The following is a 22,885-nucleotide window of genomic DNA, read 5'->3' as shown; positions in this document are numbered from 1 at the left end:
CAATGCCTGAGCAGCTGGGTCATCCAGTCTCACCACCACCTGACCGAGGTGCTCCTCGCATCTGCTTTGGATCCTACTCTTGCAGAAATTTACCTGAGAACTATTCTCTTCCTTGAGCCCCTTGTCTCTCACTGCCTCTCCACCAGAGGCATGTTTGCGAATGCTGCCCCTTGTCATCCCCATGACATTAGCTCCGGTCCTTCATTTGGCTCTCCAGATTCTCCAGACTCTCCAGCGTGAAACTGTTCTCTGACTTGTTTTACATGTGTTACATTGTTATGACAACACTACAAACAAAATGGATTCATGAGTCATACAATATTTCTACAATAATCCAAATGATCATTTTAAATAGTTGCTACTCAACCCACCATCTTAATTGTGTAACAGCCTATGGTAACAAACGTGCAACGTAAGAGTGACAGAGAATGAACTTCTCAGCCTGACTCAACTGAGAAAAATGATCAGGGCTGAATCATCAGAATGCTGTTTAACAGGAATTGTACACAGAAACACAGGCCCAGAGCCCTGTCTGTTCAGGACTATTGGTAACATTCTCAACCCTCTTACTAGCCTTTTAACTGCTTTTCACTCTTTATTGATAACCTTTTGAATTTGTTTATTGGCAAACTCACCCTACAGATGGATTGCGACATTGCAGACTTCATCACTAAGGATACTTCACAGCTCTTTCACCATCAGGCAGAGGCTTCAGAGAGCCTTTTCTATGTGGAGGATGTTTTTTTTTCAGTTCAACTGCAAAACAGGGAAAAATAACACTGAAACACATAACTGAAAAGTGGAAGTGAAGTGATTGACATTGTGAAGCACAGCACGCAGTGCACACAACACAATGTGTCCTCTGCTTTTAACCATCATCCTTGGTGAGCAGTGGGCAGCCATAACTGCAGGGTGGTAGTAGCCTAGTGGGTAAAACACTCGCCTATGAACCAGAAGACCCGGGTTCGAATCCCACTTACTACCATTGTGTCCCTTAGCAAGACACTTAACCCTGAGTTGCTCCAGGGAGACTGTCCCTGTAAATACTGATTGGATAAGGGCATCTGATAAATGCTGTAAATGTAAATAACAGGTGCCCGGGGAACAGTGTGTAGGGATAGTTCTTTGCTCAGCGGCACTTGAGTGGCACCTTGGCGGTTCGGGATTCAAATTGGCAACCTTCCGGTTACAGGTCTGCCTCTTTACCCACTAGGCCACCACTTGCTCTACTGCATTAACTGCTTTTATCTTAAATACTGGTACATCCTTGGGTGGGGGTGGGGACTCACCAGGGGCAGGGGGCGTCATCCCACTGCAGGGTGCACACTCACACACCATTCACTCACCCATACCTATGGACAATTTATGGAAACCGGAGAATCTAGAGACAACATAGGTAGAGCATGCATGTTTGTGAACCTCTAACCAATTACATCGCAATGTGCAAAAAAATGCACATCTTGAATCTTTAAGCTAGATACTGAGAGACACCTAGTGGCAATTTTTTGTAACTTGCAGAAATGTTAATGTGCACTGCATCGGGTCCACTACATGTGATATGCAAATTATTCATCTATTTAGAACTGCAGAGTTCAGTCAAAGATCAGATCAATCATCCAGACATAAAACGGCATCATTTTTTTTTTGATAGTGCTATTATAGTATTGTTGGGTGTTCCCAATAAATAAACATATATTGTCTTGCGCAGGAGAGTCTTGCAGCCTTGTAAATAGTATATATATATATAAAACTGTGTGTGTTTGTGTGTGTGTGTGTGTATATATAATTTTTACACATTGTATTTTAACATGGCCAGTTGGCACTAGTGACATGGCACTAGTTACTTTTAAAACATTACGATATTACGTTTTGGTTATACCTTTTCAGATGTAGACTGTGTTATGTGACACAGAGTAAACCCATGAGTAGTTCTTGCATGCATGGTGGACGAAGGCAATACAATTCACAGAATTATAATGCAGCCGAAATTATATTCCAGCCATCGAAGCAAACACATATTTGACAAGTGGCCAATTAAAGGAAATGAAAGGGCAAGTAGCAAAATGTAAATGCGAATATTTGTAGTTTTTGTATGATGTCATCGAATTTAGGTAAAACGACGCCCATTTACAGAAAACATGCAGATTATAAAGCGAATCGGAATTTGAAATTTCTACAGTCCTCAACAGCTTTCCGTAGTTTTTGGCCAGACCATCTAGGACCGGGGGTGTCGATTCTCTGTTTAGCTGGTGTATATAGTTTTTCTTCGCGTTTTGAAATGCGTACAATGTTTTAGACACAATTACGTTCAACGGCCATGCGAACGAAAGGCAATCAAATGAAAACGCTTGTGTGGTTTGAACCATTAAGGACGAATGTAAAAAAGTGAAAACCCTCCAGCTGATACAATGATTGCGTCTGTGATGTAGGCTGATGGAAGAGGTGTAAGCTGAGGGGATCGAGCTTGTGACAGCAGGGGCACTTAAAGTTTTATTCAGTACACCGACATTGGCTGGAGGTAATTTCCCTTTCCGCCAGATCCCTACGCCGCGTTCGCGTCTCCGACCCCCGGCGCAATATCGCGCTCCGACGCACTCCGTGCCATCACTGAGAAGGGGCTAGCTGGGACTAGCGAGCCTGCTAGCGCCCCTGCTAGCCGCCTCAGATCGGGGGGGAAAAGCAGCGGTAGCCCGCTTGCTAGTTCCTACCTCCGATCCCACCGCGGTCAGCCTGGTTTATTCGGGGTTGCCATTCGCTTGAAAAGTCCGAGCCGGACTTGATTATTTAGTAAGGCTGCAGGCCCAGCTGCCGCGCCTTTTTAATGTATTTTTCCCCTTCTTCTTCTTCTTCTTCTTCTTCTCCGGCTCGCAACATGCTGGGACTGAAGTGACCGAAGTGTCGAGATGGATGTCGGGTCTGCCGGGGCCTGCTGTAGTTCTGCACGGGCTAACGTTAGCCAGCGTCGGTTCTCCCACGGGAGGGACAGTCTAGTGTGCGAGAGAGCGAGCGTTGATTCCGTTCTATGCGTTCGTGTTTCCATCGGGAGCTTATTAAACAGGAACGCGGCCGACATTACGCTCGCAGCGCGCCGTGTCACACGCTGACACGGTGGTCGCATGTTTTGTAGCGCGTTACCCGACTTGAATTTGGCTGGTCTTGTTGCTAAAAATAATTGTGTTGACATTTTCGGGTGGCCGGTCTGTGGACGCTAGGTTATTGTTTATTTGTAATGATTGCATTATTTCCCAACTTAAACATTTTTTAAACATTTTCCCATCATGTTTCATGTGAAGTTCAGTGTCTGCAGGTTGCCTGATAGGACTGGAGAAAAAATAATAATGTGTGTTTTTTTGCCATTAATTTTTTTTTTTTTTTTTTCAAATAAGCTTCGTCAAGCCATACAATGTCCTTAAAACCGAGGGTGGTGGATTTTGATGAGACGTGGAATAAACTACTGACCACCATTAAGGCAGTGGTGATGCTGGACTACGTGGAAAGAGCTACCTGGAATGACCGCTTCTCGTATCCTTTAAAAAATGGAAATATTCGTTTTACTTTGTTCTATTACTTATTGTTTTTTGAATGTACATTGATATGAACAAAATAAATGTACATTGATATGAACAAAAATTGGCCATCTTTGTTGATCCATGTCCTTAGCACCTGCAACAGAGACATTTACGCTTTATGTGTGGCCTACCCAGAACCGCTGGGTGAAAAACTGTACACAGAAACAAAAGTATTCCTGGAGAACCATGTCCGTCAACTGTACAAGGTAATTTTAGTGAAAGTGATTAGTTGTCACATGTGACACAACATAGCACGGGACCCGGTGCACACAGCGAAATGGGGTCTCTGCATTAAACCATCCCCTGAGGCAGCAGTGGGCAGCCATGGGAAGGTACTTTGCTCAGTGGCACCTTCCAATTACGGATCTGTTTCCTTACCTGCTACGCCAACCACCGCCCCGATGAAAGTCTGCAAGATAATTTCCCACCTTTCTCAGGTAATCAAATCATTATATAAAAAACTGTGACTTCTCATTTCAGAAAGTTCTGGAGTCAGAAGAAAAATTGCTCTTGATGTATCACAGATATTGGGAGGAATACAGCAAGGGAGCAGACTATATGGATTGCTTGTACAGGTAACTTTCAATATACATTTAGTTGCATCAGAGGTATTTTTATTTTGTGGTACATGCATCTGGTAGAACAAAATGTCTGCAGTTTCATGTGACAAGTCATCACTCTGTTTGAAAGGGATGCTACGAGTAGAGTACAACTCTGAGCAGTAACTACTGATTGTAACTCATTCTGGATAAGGTTGTCGTCTGAATGCCATACATGTTTTGAATTGGAAACTTTTTTTTTTTCCCCTCACGTTTACATGTATAATGGCCCCCGAGAACTGTATTGTACTCCAATACTGATCAGTTTAGTTTTAGCATGTAAATGTCCTAGATTTGCCTAAATTCCAAAATTATTTATATCATGATCTGTTCAGTATCTAATTTAAACAGCAACTTTTTTGTCCCCTTGACATTGGTTAGTCTTTGGGTTTTTAGGTGAAAGTGTTGAGCTTTTTTTTTTCGGCTTTCTTTGAACTTGAGCATTAGTCCTGTTGCTGGTGTTGGCTCCCTGAGCCGACGTACTCTCCTGTTGTGCAGCCGGAGCTCAGCTGGGAAAACAGAGACGCCATTGATGCACCACCATCTGAGGCAGAGTGCAGGCCGCCTGCAACAGTCACTCTCTGGCACAAGCTGGTAGTTCGTGTGCTGCACGGGCAGCGCTAGCGCCTTTGGTGTCAGCCTGTTGTGACGTGTCACTGTTAATGCTTAGACTGTGTTTCAGGTACTTGAACACCCAGTTCATTAAGAAGAACAAGCTCACCGAGGCGGACCTTCAGTACGGTTACGGGGGTGTGGACATGAATGAGCCCCTAATGGAGATTGGAGAGGTGATGATGGGTTAAGCAAGTTTGCCATGCAGGCAGCTTCAACACACTATCACTTGTCACTTTGGACATTGAGGAGTTTGTGGATATGCATCTTCTGTATTCACCGTCACCCTAGTGTGTGGGGTTTGGCAAATTATTGTTAATGCTTATTGTGATGTTGATTTTTTTTTATTGGTATGAACAACAATTAGCATTTTTAATGGTATGCAATTGCAACTGTCAAAATGCATGATTAATTTAGCGGGGCTATGAAGCTGGTTGATATTTGAAAGAGTGATAAATTGGGGAAGAGTAGACTAAGCTTTGTCCTAGAAAATATTGCAATAACAATAATTTTATATATATGAAAGAAGCCAGTTTGTCGTGTAGGCTTTTTTTAAAATACTCCTCCTCTCTCCTCATGTAATCCCACTTGAGGGACTAATAAAGTATCATCATATAACCGTAATCTAATACTTTGATTACCAATGTTCATGACCAGAAACATAGGATGTCCTGCTGCCAGCACTGATGCCGCTGATTATGCCTTTAAAATGCAGCTTTTTTAAGAATTTAAAAGAAAGGTTTTTATTTGAAAAATATTTGAGCATTGTTTTTTTTTTTTCCTTTCAGTTAGCACTTGACATGTGGAGAAAGCTGATGATTGAGCCTCTTCAAGCCGTGCTCATCCGAATGCTGCTGAATGAAATCAAAAAGTATGTATTCTTTCACATTTTGAAGTCCAGAATTGTTAGTTGTTTAAAAACACAGCAGACTTCATTCATCATTTGAAATGCCCTCAGAAAATGGGGATTAGGCTGATTTATTATTCATATTAACATTACTATTAACATGTAGTTAGTGAATAGTATTATATATTAACAATGCTCATTTCCCTCGTTTGGTAACTTGGAGAAGGTTTCAAATGGCTGTTGTTAGTGCTCCCTGTGCTGTCTTGCCTTCCTCCACCTACTGCACAGTTATGAAAAAATAGAAAAAAAGTAGACAAGATCATCAGAGGGTGGGGCCACTAGGCTGGAGTTCTGTGATCATTCCTATTGTTAAATTTCAGGAAGTACAGAACCTCAAGACCGTAACTTGCATTGCCACAGGCAACAGTCTAGTGTCTGTCATTAGACTGTAGGGACACTGCACTTCAGTTTATCAATGCTTAGATAGCAGAGATGCTTGTTCTCTTGTTTCCTCCACAGTGACCGGTGTGGTGAAGACCCCAATCAAAAAGTAATCCATGGGGTCATCAACTCCTTTGTTCATGTTGAACAGTACAAGAAAAAGTTCCCTCTAAAGGTAAGTGATAATGCTTTCTATCAGTTGTTCTATTTCACTTATGTGCTGTTATTATTTGTGCATGCCACACGGTGGTAGGTTAAGCGTCGTGGACTTCCACCTCCAAGGTTGTGAGTTCAGGTTTGCATGTGGGATTTCTCCCTCCACCAAAAAGCCATGTACACTAGGTGGATTGGTGTCCATAGTTGTGAGTGAATTGTGCGTGTCTCCTGTGATGGGCTGGTGCCCCACCTTGGGTGAGTTCTGCCCTGCGTTTTGTCCTGGAATGGGCTTTGGCTGCTTTGAACCTGAGTAGAATTTGGAAGTTATTGATAGTGAGCGAGTTTTATTAATATTCTTCCTTTATGGTCTTATTCTTATTTTTTATTTTCAGTTATGGAATGTTACTTGCTAAGTGCTGTTATCCCAGTGCTAATTGCTCCGTGAAGGGTCTGGCTGCAGATTCACTGTGGTGCCCGAAATTTACTTTGACGTCAGTAGATTTCTGTCTTGTTTATTTAATATGGTGGCAACGTTCACCGCTTTAAAACTTTTTAACATCATTAATTGTGTTACATTCATGATTAATTACATGAGTTTTAATAAGCGGAAATTGAAATGTATCTTTGTCAACGCTGAACATTCATGTTCCTGAAATTAAATCTGATGTTTATTTGTGTCAAACATTTAAGCTCTTCTGGTGCGTTTTGTACCTGCAAAGTGGGGAGATGGATCTCACCTTTATCTTACAAACACAGGAAACTGAATAAACACCCTATAGGACCCATGGTGTTCATGTTCGAGTGTGCATTCAGTCAGGAAAGGTGAACATGACTTGGCAGGGGGGAGTGGTGAGAAGATGGAGTTGAGAAGGCCGGGTTAAATGGAGTCCAGCTGGGTCAGTGTTCTCAGATTTGGAGGTTAGTTGAGGGGTTGTTCTCATAACACAAGGAACTCAATGACTGATCACAGTGGTTAGTAGTAACGGGTTTTTTATGAACGGACCAACCTGTTTCTTGGCCCGTTGACGTCATGTGACAGGTCACGTGACAAAACATGATACTAAATCCTGTGTTGTTTATTAAATTTTGTACCATGCATCATTACAAACATTACATGAACTTACTCTTTATAACACTTTTATTATCTATTTACCTTTTATGCATTTACAATTTACAGGGTGTTCTTCAGAAGTATTCATATAACAGTCTGACCACTATATTGTTAGGTTTCATAATTGTCAAACAATTGCAGCACTATGTATATGTGTATATACAAGTGTTCAGCTCAGTTGTCTATCACATGACAAATTCTGTATGTATACAAGTGTACAAGTTTTATAACACATTTTAAATGAAATGCATTACTGCTGTTTCTTTATGTATTAGTACTAAATTCAGTTATAAAAACAGTTATAAAGCAAATTAAACAGTTATCATCTAGACAGAAGTACAGAAGAAGTCATTTACAGGTAGGGTGCATGTATGAGGACTGTAAATCCAAAAGCTATTGAAAGGTTGCATCTTACAATACGTAAAGCATATATGTGAAGGGGGGAGTGTATGTACTGAGGAAATATCTGGATAATATAAGGTAAATAATAATGGCAAGAGTAAAGGTCAGTGTTAAGGAAATTAATTTTATTATTACATTTATGAACATCATAACCAACCAGAATATTGTAATTTAGAAATAACAAAACAAAAACACTGGGACAAGGAATCAGGAGACTAGGGACCTTGAAGAGAAACATGTCAATATTTTTTCATTGCAGATCTTTCAGAAAACACTTAAAAGACTTTTCCTCAAATTATGTTGTGATCAAACTCTTCTTCTCGCTGTCAAAAATATTTAACATTCTTGCTTTAATGATTCTATGTAGCTTTGCATACAATCAACCCATTCTACCTTTTATGTAGTGCTGGTACATGTAGGAATTCAGCTCATCCCTCTTCTCCAAATCCATGCATGTGTACAAATGCATATGTTATGACCTAAATCAAAAGGACACAAGTAAAAATTTCCAGTTAGGATTATTTTTAGGATTAAGAGATAGTAAGTCTTTAGAATATGGTTTACCTCAGGGGAAAGAACATCTAAAATGTAGCTCACTTTATCCCCAGGAAAGGTTGGCCTTGCACTGTTAAGGAGTGAGAGTAGATACTCGTACAACTGCTCAATTTGCTCCTCACCCTCAAGGTACAAGGGCACCAAGCATTTGTTTCCAGCACACCATCTCCTGAGAGATATAGAGGAAACCTTTCCTCCAATGACGTTTTAAAAATACAGAATTTTATAAATACAACATACAGACACAACATAGCCAGTCTTTACATTTACATTTACAGCATTTATCAGACGCCCTTATCCAGAGCGACTTACAATCAGTAGTTACAGGGACAGTCCCCCCCCTGGAGCAATTTAGGGTTAAGTGTTTTTGCTCAGGGACCCAATGGTAGTAAGTGGGATTTGAACCCGGGTCTTCTGGTTCATAGGCGAGTGTGTTACCCACTAGGCTACTACCAGCCATAGCCAGTCTTTCAAATAATACACATGCAGAGCAAACAAAGAAGACTTACAAGCTCCCCTTTGTGCTATAATGTGTTCAGTGAGAGTGTCACAGTCCTGTATCCTACAGGCCCTTGCCGATTCATCCTCCTTGCTTATGATCCTCTGATCTTCTACCTCTGACCAAACACAGTTCGATTATACAGAAAGCATACATAACATGACACCTTTTAATTTGACATCTCACTATTAACTACTCCAGACCAGTGTTCTTGGTGAGGCAACAACATCGCCTTATCTTTGTCAAGCTGCACATAATAGAAGACAAAAACACAAGGTATTCAAGATAATTGTAAGGTCTTCACATATAGGATTATGTAACATTGTAGAGCATTGCAAAGCACATCTCTGTACTTACAGCACTGAGGTGGAATGGCTCAGCAAAGACATGTACAGGGCATACTAATAAGAGACATATACATTTACAGCATTTATCCAGCATTTACACCTTTATCAAGACCGACTTGCTATCAGTAGTTACAGGGACAGTCCCCCTGGAGCAACTTAGAGTTAAGTGTCTTGCTCAGGGACACAATGGTGGTAAGTGGGATTTGAACCTGGGTCTTCTGGTTCATAGGCAAGTGTGTTACCCACTAGGCTACTACCACCCTGCAGAGAGGAGAGGTTGGAGGAAAAATCTTAATGATGTAAATATTGTTACTACATAGTACTTATCTACTGTGCAAACAATGTTTAAACATTTCATTCCATCGATTATGGGAGAATTTAAAATAAATGTATGGAGTCACAGTAAACATCTGGCACCACAGTGGACTTTCGGCACCACAGTGCATCTGCATCCAGACCCTATTCACTAATCCTGGTGAAGAGGTGAAGTGCAGCTTTGACATAATACCTCAATGTAGCCTCAGAAATGTGTTATCCAAACACCACACCTCAGTTTCTTCTGCATTTTTGTTCGCCGTTCAAAGCCATACCCACATTTTACAAGTCGTATGTGTGATTTCACAACGACAGGCCAAGTGGGAATACATATGGAGTCAGGTGACGGTGAACATGCAACTTTCAATCATTTCTAATTTAATAATTTATTTTTATTAAAATGCAGTATTGGGAAATTAGTAGTTTTATGTGAGTTTTGATTATACACAAGCAAGAAGCGTTTATCATATTGCAACCACGTATCGCAATATTGATCTTGAAAATCACAATATGACTCAACACCACCACCAGGGCAACTTGTATAACAAAGTAAAATCTTCTTAAATGGGGATCTTTAAGAACAATTTTCATAATTGATATGTATATGTATTTACTGACGGTAGAATTGAAAAACTGGTGTACTTTACCAAACTATATGAGTGTAAACATTTGCTGCTGAACAGCCATGAACACTATCTGTGTGGGAAAATGGGTCCAGTCCATCTTTCAAGGTGTGTGGCCTCTACGTTATCCTGGTTCTTCTGCAGTATTCACAACATGGACCTCTTTTCCTGTCTTTTAGTTTTATCAGGAAATCTTTGAAGCACCATTTCTGGCAAAAACAGGCGAGTATTACAAACAGGAAGCATCCAATCTCCTCCAAGAGTCCAACTGTTCACAGTACATGGAGAAGGTAAGATGGTTGTCTGCGAATCCTAGAATTTACCTCAGCTTTGGGTAATATCTGCTGTAATGTTGATTATTTGTGGAGAATATGGGAATGTCAAAATTATGACTTGTTAAAAAATCGTGTTTAAAAAAATAAAAACATTTTATCCATTTGTTTTTCTAAGCAGGAGTGATGAGGAATAGACCATAGAATTGAAGTAAAACAAAAACCACAGGAAGCAAGACCAGAAAATGTTATTTTACAAAAAAAACTGTTGTCATAAAGTATAAGTGGTTTTCTTGTTTCCATTGGAATAACTGTGTAGATGTAAAATCATAAATGAACAAAGACTTGAGGTAGCAGTCATGGTTTTGAGACCTGGTGTATATTTGTTTAAATTAGCCTATATGGTAACACAAGTGGTTTTATTTTAATCACCTTTGGTGTATAGGTTAACGGGATGCTTTGTTCTGAGTTGACAAGAATGTGTCCATGGCTGTGAAGTGTATCTTTCAAAATGTTTAAATCTCACTAAATGCTTGCCTGCTGTGTGCTTGCATGCAGAACATGTACAGTTTTGACAGCTACATTAGTTGCCCTGTGTTGAACATACACAAGAGCTTTGTTGCAGTACTATGCAACAGAACTGTGATCACCAGCCAACCACTATTTAGTGCAGCATTGTGATTTTTATTCTCACTCGCACCTCCCCATTCTCCCTCCCCACTAGATTTGCGTGTGTCAGCTCTTGGTTTGCACTGTTGCATACAGTAACTTGTTCTAATTCCACCACTCATCAGATAGTAGTGGTGCCAACAGTAGGCATGACCAAACAAGTCACATCCCACACACTCTTACCAAATGTGATGGTGTTCTGTCTGTCTGTAGGTTTTAGGCAGGTTGAAAGATGAGGAGGTGCGATGTCGGAAGTACCTGCACCCGAGCTCCTACTCCAAGGTTATACATGAATGCCAGCAGAGGATGGTTGCGGACCATCTTCAGTTCCTGCACGGAGAATGCCAGAACATTATCCGACAGGAGAAGAGAGATGGTATGGAGATTAGAGATGTTTGATTATTTTCTTGTATGACTCCAAACATAAACAATACATTATCTAAATATCATAGTAACTAATGAATAGCTGTCACTGTGTTTTCATTGCCATTTTCTTTTCAGTTTCTTACTATGACCACTTATTATAAATCCAGAAGTATATGGGGGCTGGTAGTAGTCTAGTGGGTAACATACTCTCCTATGAACCAAAAGACCCAGGTTTAAATCCCACTTACTACCATTGTGTCATTTACATTTTACATTTACGGCATTTGGCAGACGCCCTTATCCAGAGCGACTTACAACGTGTCCCTGAGCAAGACACTTAACCCTAAATTGCTCCAGGGGGACTGTCCCTGTAACTACTGATTGTAAGTCGCTCTGGATAAGGGCGTCTGATGAATGCTGTAAATGTAAATATTATCTTAGTTGAGTTATGGCTCTAACTGGTTTCCATGGCTGGTTCCTGTTTGGGTCCAGTAGAGTTTGCTTTTATATGTGGAAATACAGGTATATACTGTGTATTTACAGATATGTCAATGAACTGATCCTATGTTCAACTAAATTGACTAAAGGCCACCAACTGTCATTAATATTCCACATAATTCATAATTTCTCAGCTCAAAACCCATCTTTTTGGAGTTATGGACTTCAGAACTTTATGATGTGGTTTGGGTCATAAATTGCAAGCGAGCCTCTTCTAATTTGAACATACAGCAGGACCTGTGGTGCTTAAATGATATGGTGATATTTGCCGGTTTTAAGAAATGCGCGTAGCAGGTTTACTATAGTTAAAACTGATTTGATATTTGATTTCATTGTTTGTTGAAATGATTTCATTTCTTGGGACAGACATGGCCAACATGTACACCCTGCTGCGTGCCGTCTCCAGCGGTTTACCCCATATGATCCATGAGCTGCAGGTCCACATTCATGATGAGGGCCTTCGAGCCACCAGTAACCTTTCTCAGGAAAACGTGAGTCTGTAGCTTTGAACCCACAACCCTTTGGCTACGAGTCTGCTTACTTAACCACTAGGCCACTGCTCTGTTGATGTGATATTTTCATATTTTGCTATATTTTTGTTTCTTTCCCATCTTCAGATGCCAACCCAGTTTGTGGAGTCAGTGTTGGAGGTCCACAGTAAATTTGTTCAGCTAATTAACACCGTCCTAAATGGCGACCAGCACTTCATGAGCGCACTTGATAAGGTAGCTGCATTTAGTTGTCTAATGCAATTGAATGTTAATTGGGATTTATTGCCTAATAACACACTGGAATTGTTTTGCACGCCAGTTATCTCTCTATATATATAAATATCATAGACCATCATAATTGGCCATGAAATATGTGTAGTAATTAAAACATTTGTCAAATATCTGTCAAGGAACTCGACATGATGAAGACGAGATGTAGATGCTGTTCATGTGACTATAACAAAATCTATCATGTAATATTGTTGACTAATAAGACACTCAAACATGGCATTAATTAAATTTAAGGATACCTTGGATGGTTCAACAGATGAGTGGGAGAAAATGACGAAGCAATCTTTCTTTACAAAAAAGTGGAAAAGAGAACAGAACGTGTGGTTGAAAGACATGCAACACATCAGAGCGTCTTCCGTGTCTGGAATGGATGTAGTGTATCCATGAGTCTATAATAATATAATAATAAGATAACTTTGTTTTAATTATGAAATGGGTTTAACTTGTGTTGCTCTTGTCTGTTCTACTAGGTGCTTGTAGTATATTGCCTGGGTTAAATAGAATTACAATGGTCTTTTTAGACCATTGGTGTTTTAGACCATAAAAGTGGACTAAATAATAATTCTGACTAAAATAAGACTAATAAAAACTAAAATGATAGCTTGACGCAATGACTAGACTAAAATTAAAACAGGCCACCAAAAACAACTATACTTGTGACAGTGGTGTTGACAAGACAGAGATGAGGTCAGATCAGTTAACTTAACAGTAGATGGTGCCACCATGGTAACTGTATAAAGTAGCGACACATTAATTGTTGCCCACTAGGTGTCACCTGTCAGCTTTAGCGCTATTCAGCCGACCTAGTTTGTTTCTTTTAAGGCTGTTGCACATCTTTCGTTGAAGTGATTGCCTGAACATGGTCTGTGGTTGATATGGCTACTCGGCATGTAAGAACCTGGTACACATTAAAACATGACAAAATGAAAAACAGTTTTCATTTTAAGTGAATGTACATGATGTAATCCTGGTGCAGCTGTACGTTTTGGAATTTGTTCTTAATATAAAGCATATTGTTATTCTGGGATTATGTAAGTCGTAAGTCGCTCTGGATAAGGGCGACTTGTAAGTCAAGTCCTATCAGACATTAGAGGCAATAGTGATCGCTTGACTCTGTAGTTCTGTAGTTCTCTTGGTCTTGAGGCCAATTTATTGTGGTCTCGGTCTTGTCTTGGTCTGGACTTGATTTGGTCTAGGACATAGTAGTCTTGATAGGATGGTAAAAAAAAAACCCAAAAAACTAGGAAACAGAGCATCTTTACAGGAACAGTATGACAGTATTCATTACATGCCTCAATTCAAATGAATCAACTTAAAAAACGTTACACTGCCAGTGCTTCACAGTCCACTCACATCATACACATCGCAAAAAAATGTCAGAAAATGTCGTAATGAACTTTTCTACATTTACAACTACAACGTTTAAAACTAGAGTAGTATCTTTGCTAGCTGTACGTAGTGAATCACATGGTATTGAAAGTGACGTGAAAGTGAAGTGATTGTGTCACCATGTGCTGTATATCACAATGACAATGAAATGTGTCCTCTGCTTTTAACCATCACCCTGAGTGAGCAGTGGGCAGCCATGACAGGCGCCGGGGAGCAGTGTGTGGGGACGGTGCTTTTGCTCAGTGGCACCTCAGTGGCACCTTTGCGGATCAGGATTCAAACCAGAAACCTTCTGATTACGGGGCCGCTTCCATAACCGCTAGGCCACCACTGCCCATGGTTGAGGGGCATAAGTTTTATATATATATTTATATATTTCTAAAGCTTCTATAAAATAGCCCCCAATAACTCACTGCTTGTTTTTTAGGAATTCAGACAAATAATTTTCATGAGAAGCTGTCGCAAGAGCAGCAATAAGTTCAGTGTATTACATTCCAAATTAAAATAATACTTGATTAGCTTATCTCTAAGTTTTTAGAGATAATTTGATTAATTCACTAGAAGAAAATGTATGTATGAGTGTCAGTGAATATTTTTCTGGTACAGCCCATCTCTTTTCCTTGACAAGGTCTTATAAAATGATTATAGGAGAGGATTTGAGGAGACAAATCTGGGAGATTTTAAATGAGCGACATATGGACAATATAATATAACATGAATTTGATTTAACAAGTAATAACACTTTTCAGCAATTCTTTCTCTACAGTTGAGCTGAGAAATGTGATGTATGTTCTAGCCCTAGTCTGTTTCTCGTCTTTGTTTCGCCTTTGTTGTCTTGGTCTTGGTACCCTCAAATCTCCACAGTGTCTTGGTCTTAATTTAGGTGGGCTGCTACTTAGCTTATATTTATAGTACTGTTATTAACAAAACGGTTTTGAACATGAATTAGTAAATCTATGAGTGTTGACCTTGCGATCATCTTTCTAGGCTTTGACTTCAGTAGTGAACTACAGAGAGCCGAAGTCCATCTGCAAAGCTCCTGAACTGGTGAGGTGAAAAAACACACACACACACAAACACAGAAACACAGACACACATTTGATTGATTTTTTTCTGTCTCCCGCTTGAAGCTGGCAAAATACTGTGACAATCTGCTGAAGAAATCTGCAAAGGGAATGACTGAGAATGAGGTGGAAGACAAACTAACCAGCTTCATCACGGTGTTCAAATACATCGATGACAAGGACGTCTTTCAAAAGGTCATTGTTACACGCACACATTTAGATATCTTGATTACTAATATAATGTTAGTACAGTAGTGGTAAAGGGGTAAACCCTAACATTTAACGCTCCTGGGACAAATGTCATCTATTTATTCCATGTAGTTACTGCTTTAAGAAAATCTAGCTGCTGAAAGAGGAGCTGTCTGTGGTGCTGATTGTTGACTGGTTCCCTCTTCTTTCTTATCTCATGTCCCATGTCTGTCGTTGGCTTTTTTTTTTTTTCTTCTTCTTTAGTTTTACGCTAGAATGCTCGCTAAAAGGTTAATACATGGCCTTTCATTATCCATGGACTCAGAAGAAGCCATGATCAACAAGCTGAAGGTAACTCTGCAGCCTCAGTATAACATGTTCCGCTTCTTGCCCTTCAGATTTTTCATGTTTCAAGTTCAGCCAGGGGAAAAACTTTGTTTCTCCATTAGAAGTTACAGCCTTAAACTGTCCCACAGCTCTTTTATTATATTTAATCATTAGAAACAAGGCAAATTTGATCATTTTTAACTTCCTCCTTTGTGTCAAATTACAGCAAGCATGTGGGTATGAGTTCACAAGCAAACTGCACAGAATGTACACAGACATGAGCGTTAGCGCCGACCTCAACAACAAGTTCAACAACTTCATCAAAACCCAGGAAACGGTGGTGGACCTGGGCATTAGCTTTCAGATCTATGTCTTACAGGTGAGGCCGCTGCATGTCTTCTTTTTCCAACCTGCAAGGTTCCAATGTAAAAGGTGACAGTCCAGCAGAAGACTTATGATGTTTGGAGACTAGTATTCAAGTGTGAGTAATTGAGTGTCTGTGTTTGTGTGTGTTTTTAGGCGGGGGCGTGGCCTCTCACGCATGTCCCCTCCTCCACATTTGCCATCCCCCAGGAGCTGGAGAAGAGTGTACAGATGGTGAGCTGCCATAGCAACTATGGGTGGGGTCTTTGAACAGCAATTTTGTTTTAGGCTACCGAGATCAGGGTTCACACTGTTTGCAGTATTCTCATAGTTCAAATGACATGGGAGCTCAGCTACCCTGAAAAGGACAAAAGCTCAGTTTAAAGCCTCCATTGAGATTTTAAGTGGGATATTGATCCTTTTTGTGTTATAACCCTGTTATTGACCACTCTGAAATGTATTTATTTTTTACCGCATTTATCAGACAACCCTTATCCAGAGCACCTTACGAAGTTGTTACAGGAACAGTCCCACTGGAGACACTCTGGGTTAAGTCTTGCTCAGGACACAATGGTAGTTAGAGGGCCTGTCTTCTGGATCATAGGCGAGTGTGCTACCCACTAGGCCACTACCACTCCTGGTGTGCGAACTCAGTCATCTCTCCTGACAGGTGTCCCCTAAAAATACACAGTGGCTAAGAAACCCTGATTATACTGCGTCACTGCCCTAAGAACCTCCAAAAAGTGCTCAATATGAGGCTTTAGAAATCACTTTATAGCTGCATTATAGTTGAAAGACATTTGAAATTAAGGTTATGACACTCTGATATAAAACCTTTTTCTCTTCACCCTACAGTTTGAATTATTTTACAACCAACACTTCAGTGGGAGAAAGCTGACCTGGCTGCATTATCTCTGCACAGGTTTGTATTGGCATTAATGTCCTCTGTTTAGATGGCTGAACCTGTATCCAGTGAGCGCTGATATGACTGCAATTTTTCAGTGTGAGCTGTGTACTGTCTGGCTCACACCTCTTGATGTACAACAGATATTATTTATTCACATGTCCAGGTACCAAAAACATTTTTATATGTAACTGTATATGTTAAGTTCAAATAGTTTCGTAAATACTTGATTTCTTAAAAATTCAACAACTCTTTCATAAGTGATCTTAAGCGTTCATTTCATCATTAATCACAATGAACACAGTGTATGCTACCTCCTGATTTTACTACAATGATACAATCAAATTCTATTTTTTTTTTTTATCTTAAATTTCTTTTATTGATTTACACAATACACAAGGAGAGAGAGAAGGCATGTGAGTGACCAAAACAACGCTCACAAGGGCACCTTAGAACAAGAAACCAAATATTACCTGGCATTCTTGGTACTCACACATCTTGCAATATTTGAACCAGAGCCTAAGATGAATTGCATATCCAGGCTTCTGGGAAGGTTTAGGATCCATTCCACATCAGAACACTTCACACATCTCAACACAATAGTTTAGCGTGTATAACAAAAACGTGACCTTATCCTTATTCCATTAACAATTCTGCAGAGGTTCTTTTTTCCATTTTGTTATTATTAGTATTATTTAAAAAATTCTAACTGTGAACTTGCCTCCTGTTGAGTAGGAGGTTGAAGAGATTTCTTACACTTTCGAGGCTTTTTCCAGATTTATCAAACTTTTGGTCAATCTTTTTCCATCTCTAACTGTGATCTGTAATTACTTTCTAATAACCAATTCGTTGATTTGATGTCACTGGAGACACTATAGCTATCCTAAAGAAACACACTAATGTTGCTGATGTGTATAGGTTATGTCCGCCTCACACCATTCGCTGTGCTTGCTCCACTCAGCTCTATTTGGTCAAATGAGATTTCTTGCCAGTAATTGTATTTTTTTTCCCTGCTTGAAAAGGTGCTCAGTATGGTGACTACACACAGACAGGGTTAGATCTCCCTTAAGACCACACTGGAAGTGTGATCGAGCGGTGTTCCCAGTACACCTAGTGCAACACAGCAGACCAATTGCACTTATTTATACAAATCGTACCAATCCCTGTGGTTTTAACCTGTTGCTTTATCATTGTGCTTGGCAAACTTTTGTAAAATTTCAGTTGATTTATTTCTGTTTGTTTTTTTTTTGTTTTTTTAAAGGATTGGGAATGAATAGTTTACATATAAGATCTACGGCATTAATGTCTTGATTAAATTTAGGATAGATGTCCTAATATTTTACTCATTGCTTTGTTGATTTAAGCCATGCAAGGATACATTTGCACTACTTTGGACTGTTGCTACAGTGAGTTGAGTTAAGAGGTGTGTTTGTCAGTCCACGGGAACTTAACATTCTAAAAACCAGTTTCTTGGAGAATTAGACACTAGACATCTTTACTGAAATTTATTTTGTCAGCCAGTTTTTCACAGACAATGCAGCTTAGTTTTATGTATTTTTAAAGGTCTTTTTTCCATGTCTTTTTCTCAGGTGAGGTCAAAATGAACTACTTGTCCAAACCCTACGTTGCTATGGTGACCACCTATCAGATGGCCGTCCTGCTGGCATTCAACAACAGTGAGACTGTGAGCTACAGAGAGCTGCAGGACAGCACACAGATGAGCGAGAAAGAACTGCAGAAGACCATCAAGTCTCTGCTGGACGTCAAGATGCTCAACCACGACTCTCAGAAAGTAAGCAGAACCATTAAATCTGCTTAATGTTAATGTTAAGAATTTAATTTAAACATTTTGTACAAAAAGAAGTCTGCTGATGCGCTAGATGCTGTACTAGTGTGAATTTGGACTGTTGTATTGGTTCTTTTATCAGTGCAACTGTTTCTAATTACACAAAATGTTTTCTAATTATGAATGTTGATTTTAAATGGACAGACTTGGGTTATTGAACACTCTGTATTCCAGTAGAACAAATTGTTGCTGGGAAAGTTCCTCTCAACATGTATGCCGATATTCAATCATTAACAGACATTTCCAGCTACCTGACTCACTTACATCATCAACAATGTCTGGAACGATGTTCGTGTCCAACAATTGTTTCCCATAAGAAATGAGTGCCCTAAACTTTTGAACAGTTGTTAATATTCTATTTATGTAACATTGTCTTGTGTTTTCTGAAATATCTGTGGAATTTAACAATTATATATTTTATACTGACACATTATCACATATGAAGTGAGTAATCTGTTTTAAACAGTCTTTCTGCAGTTGTGTAAGACTCTCACTCCCTCCATGACTCCTTGTGTCTACAGGAAGAAATCGAAGCGGAATCCACCTTTTCCCTAAATATGAGTTTCACCAGTAAACGAACCAAGTTTAAGATCACAACATCAATGCAGAAGGACACCCCTCAAGTATGTTACACACTTTTACAAGCTGTTTACAAGCTGTCTGTTGTTCCTGGCTGGTGGAACAACTTGCCCTGCTCCATTCGACTAGCCGAGATTACTACCACCTTTTAAAACCTTCTTGTTTATTTTTAGTATTTCATCGAGTCTAACACTGGAGAACACACTCACAAATTTTTTTTTTATAATTTTTCTACCACTTAACAATTCCCTAGCATGTTCTGTTCTTGGCAAGTTAGGCCTTATCAGGGCTCTTAGTTTTGTAACTAAAAATCGATGGAAACTGAATGTGAATTGCTGGTGTATTCCTCTTTTAAGTCGCTTTGGATAAAAGCGGCTGCCAAGTAAAGTAAAGTCTGTATAATGCCTTTCTTTATAGGGTTGATTTAAACATGCTTCTTTTTCTGCTGTGTGTAGGAGTTGGAACAGACAAGGAGTGCAGTGGACGAGGACAGAAAAATGTATCTACAGGCTGCTTTAGTGAGAATCATGAAGGCCAGGAAAGTCATGAGACACAATGCACTTATACAAGAGGTAAACACACACACACACACACACACACACACTCACTCAGGTTTGTATACAGACCAGTGTTTCTCAGACAGGTCTTCAGTAAACCCCTTTGATGTAGTAAGAACACACACGCATCTTGCCTTGTTGAGTTCATTAGGGGCCTGATGGGGGGCTTATTGGTTAAACTGCATCACAGAAGCTGACAGAGATGCTGCTGCATCCTGAGCACACACAAACTTATTATCCTTTCATTTAGTTTTTTTGCAGGTGTAGAATCTGCATATTTATACAGTTAATGGGATTAATAGGCACCGCCTCCTTCTGTCTGGTTAGCAAGTCAGGTCTGATTGCAGCAGAACATTTACATTTACGGCATTTGGCAGACGCCCTTATCCAGAGCGACTTACAACGTGCTTTCAAGTTACCATCGATGAAGAGATCAATTCCGGTTCACTAGGACCCCAACTATGAATACATCTATTTTATTCACTCTGTTGTAGATTCTGTACACAAAGTTTGACAACAAGAAAATTACAATTTAATCTAAATATTCTTTAAAGAGGAAAATCTTGCGAACACTGAGAACAATAACGTTCTTTCCTAAGCGGTCACGTTTACAGGGCAGGTGAGCTGTAGGATTTCTAGAATCAGGTCCCCTTTGCGGAATGAGTGTTTAAGCCACTGACTGTGGTGTTGTCACAACACGTCTACTGGCTGGAAGGCCACTGGTGTGCCAACACACACACACACTCACATTCCACACGCACATAAACGCAAACACCAATCCACACACGTATGGCCAGTTCCAAACAATTAAAACATTCCTTTACACACGTCAGCCCCTCTCCGTGCATCAAGTTTGTTTGATAGTCTTTAGAGTAAAAATTCTTCTCAGTAGTTCCCTCCATTACAGCACCTATTCATTTTGTGCAGTAAGACTCCCATTGTGTGTGTGCATGTAAGTGATCATGTGTGTATATTAATTGCCTAGAAGCAGTGTGTTCTGCTCTCTTTTCTGGTGTGTGCATATGTGTGTGTGTGTGTGTGTGTGTGTGTGTGTGTGTGTGTGTGTGTGTGTGTGTGTGTGTGTGTGTGTGTGTGTGTGTGTGTGTGTGTGTTTTTGCATCTGAATAAACAGAAAAGAGGACTGAGAAAGGGAGCCGGTTGTTTTTATTTTTTAAATTTGTGCTAAATGTTAACCTGGCTAGTGTTTTGAAATATTTTTTCTGTCTGAAAAGTGTTTAAAGCCAAAAGGATACAATTCCCAAACCAGCAAAAAGACAAATTCCCAACCTGACTAAATATATACCAGTCTTACATAACCTCAGAGAACTTTCGTTATAAATTTCGGTGTGTGCACTGTGTGCTGTGCTTTCCGTGTATCACAGTGACAAACTCAATCACTTTCACTAATAGCCATGAGCACTTATGACCTACAAATTGCCATTTTTTAATACAATTTTTTAATGTGATTTTTCAACTTTGTGGACATGGTGTTCTTTATCAGGCATATTCTGAACTTCTGAAATTGTAAAGCACTTTTATATTTGCTATTCCTATTAATGAAGCATTAACCTTGTGTTGTTTCTCTAGGTCATCAACCAGTCCAAAGCCAGATTCAACCCCAGTATCAGCATGATCAAGAAGTGCATTGAAGTCCTGATTGACAAGCAGTACATCGAGCGCAGCCAGAGTTCAGCTGATGAGTACAGCTACGTGGCATAACCACCACCATCACCACCACAACAAACAACCACACAAAAGATCAAAACAGAGACCATGATTTTGTTCCCTCCCTCAGACGTGGCTGCCTCTGCCATACATCTGTTTGGACGTTATGCCCCGCTCACCATGGGCCACTGCGTTGCCAGGCAGCCACCTGAACCTCCACCTACCCGCCGTCCCGCCCCCTGCCATCATCACCCACTTTTTTTTCCTCCTGATTTTAATGCTGTTTACAACATCACCAGTGCCACGCCGATGTGCGTCAACATGAAAAAATGCCTATAGTTATTGGAGCGCAACACCGATAATCCATTTCTAGAAGACTTAACTACGAACTGAGGAACCGAGAGAGAAGAGAGCCATGGCCGGAGCGAGGGGCTAGACCTAAACCCAAACATGCTTTCTTTTCTCACGTTTGCAGTTGTTTGTGTGTGTGCGTGTGCGAGTGTGTGAGCGTGAGTGTTTTTTTTTTTTTTTTTAATGTATCAAAATTGACACATATTGTAATAAATTCAGTATACTAATTGTATTTACTTTCAAAATGTAAAGAAAAAAGATGACAAAGATGTTCCTGCTGCTTGTCAAATAAATAAATGAAAACACCCTTTGTTTTATTTTCCATGTTATTATGCCAAGTTGCTGGTGATGGGAGTTTTTTGGTGAGAAATGGAGTATTCACACACATGTTGAATTATGCCTTTTATTCACTGTCTTAATACAATATTGAGATCAGAGTTTTTTTTTAAACATTTTTGTTTATAATCTTATTCTGTGTTTCAGTTTAACATTTTAAGGGCACGCTCATGAATTATGCTATTGGATCTCCAGCTGTATGAGGAAGCTTGTTTTGTGGAATTGCTTGTGTTAAATTCTGCAGTCCCAGTCCTCAGACAACATGCCATTACAGACAGAACTATACAAATCTAATCTATGACCTTTAAAAAAAAAAAAAAAACGCTTTGACAAGAAACAAAATCACCAGAGCTGCAAGACATTTAACTCTGGATATCTGGAACTTGGCGCACCCAGGTCCTATGCTTTTTTGGTGTAGAAGTAAACTGCATGTATGAACCCGTCTGGACTGGTGCTTGGCATTTCCATCGCAGTAGTCTTAAGAAGGTTTCTGCTGTTATTAAATGACACGGCCAGCAGGGGGCATACATATTTTTGCCCAGTTACATTAAAATGTATTTAATTATTCAAAGTACATTCAGTACACAAAAGTAAAAACATGCTGGGTAATTATCTATGCATGTGGAGCCTATGTAACAGCTGAAAAGAAGTA

The 22,885-nt window shown here is 39.8% G+C and overlaps 1 protein-coding gene across 2 annotated transcripts; it reads left to right on the top strand.

The window, feature by feature from the left end:
* Positions 1-2,397: 2,397 nt before the first annotated feature.
* cul2 (cullin 2) lies at positions 2,398-22,203 on the top strand. Of its 2 annotated transcripts, XM_028969556.1 has the most exons (21): positions 2,398-2,518; positions 3,387-3,522; positions 3,673-3,775; positions 4,050-4,144; positions 4,851-4,956; positions 5,569-5,651; positions 6,147-6,243; positions 10,256-10,366; positions 11,231-11,393; positions 12,248-12,372; positions 12,499-12,606; positions 15,040-15,099; positions 15,183-15,311; positions 15,570-15,656; positions 15,859-16,011; positions 16,152-16,229; positions 16,851-16,917; positions 18,489-18,691; positions 19,267-19,368; positions 19,780-19,896; positions 21,469-21,600. In XM_028969556.1, exons 2-21 carry the CDS (start codon positions 3,404-3,406, stop codon positions 21,598-21,600), a joined length of 2,238 nt encoding a protein of 745 aa, XP_028825389.1. In that variant the 5' UTR covers positions 2,398-2,518; positions 3,387-3,403. The 2 variants fall into 2 exon arrangements, with proteins under 2 accessions (XP_028825389.1, XP_028825390.1); XM_028969557.1 differs by lacking the exon at positions 2,398-2,518 and having other exon boundaries at positions 3,404-3,522; positions 21,469-22,203.
* The last annotated feature ends 682 nt before the right edge of the window (positions 22,204-22,885 follow it).

Source organism: Denticeps clupeoides, chromosome 2 (assembly GCF_900700375.1).
Source record: "Denticeps clupeoides chromosome 2, fDenClu1.1, whole genome shotgun sequence".
Lineage (NCBI taxonomy): Eukaryota > Metazoa > Chordata > Actinopteri > Clupeiformes > Denticipitidae > Denticeps > Denticeps clupeoides.
This window is presented reverse-complemented; position numbering and strand designations above follow the sequence as displayed.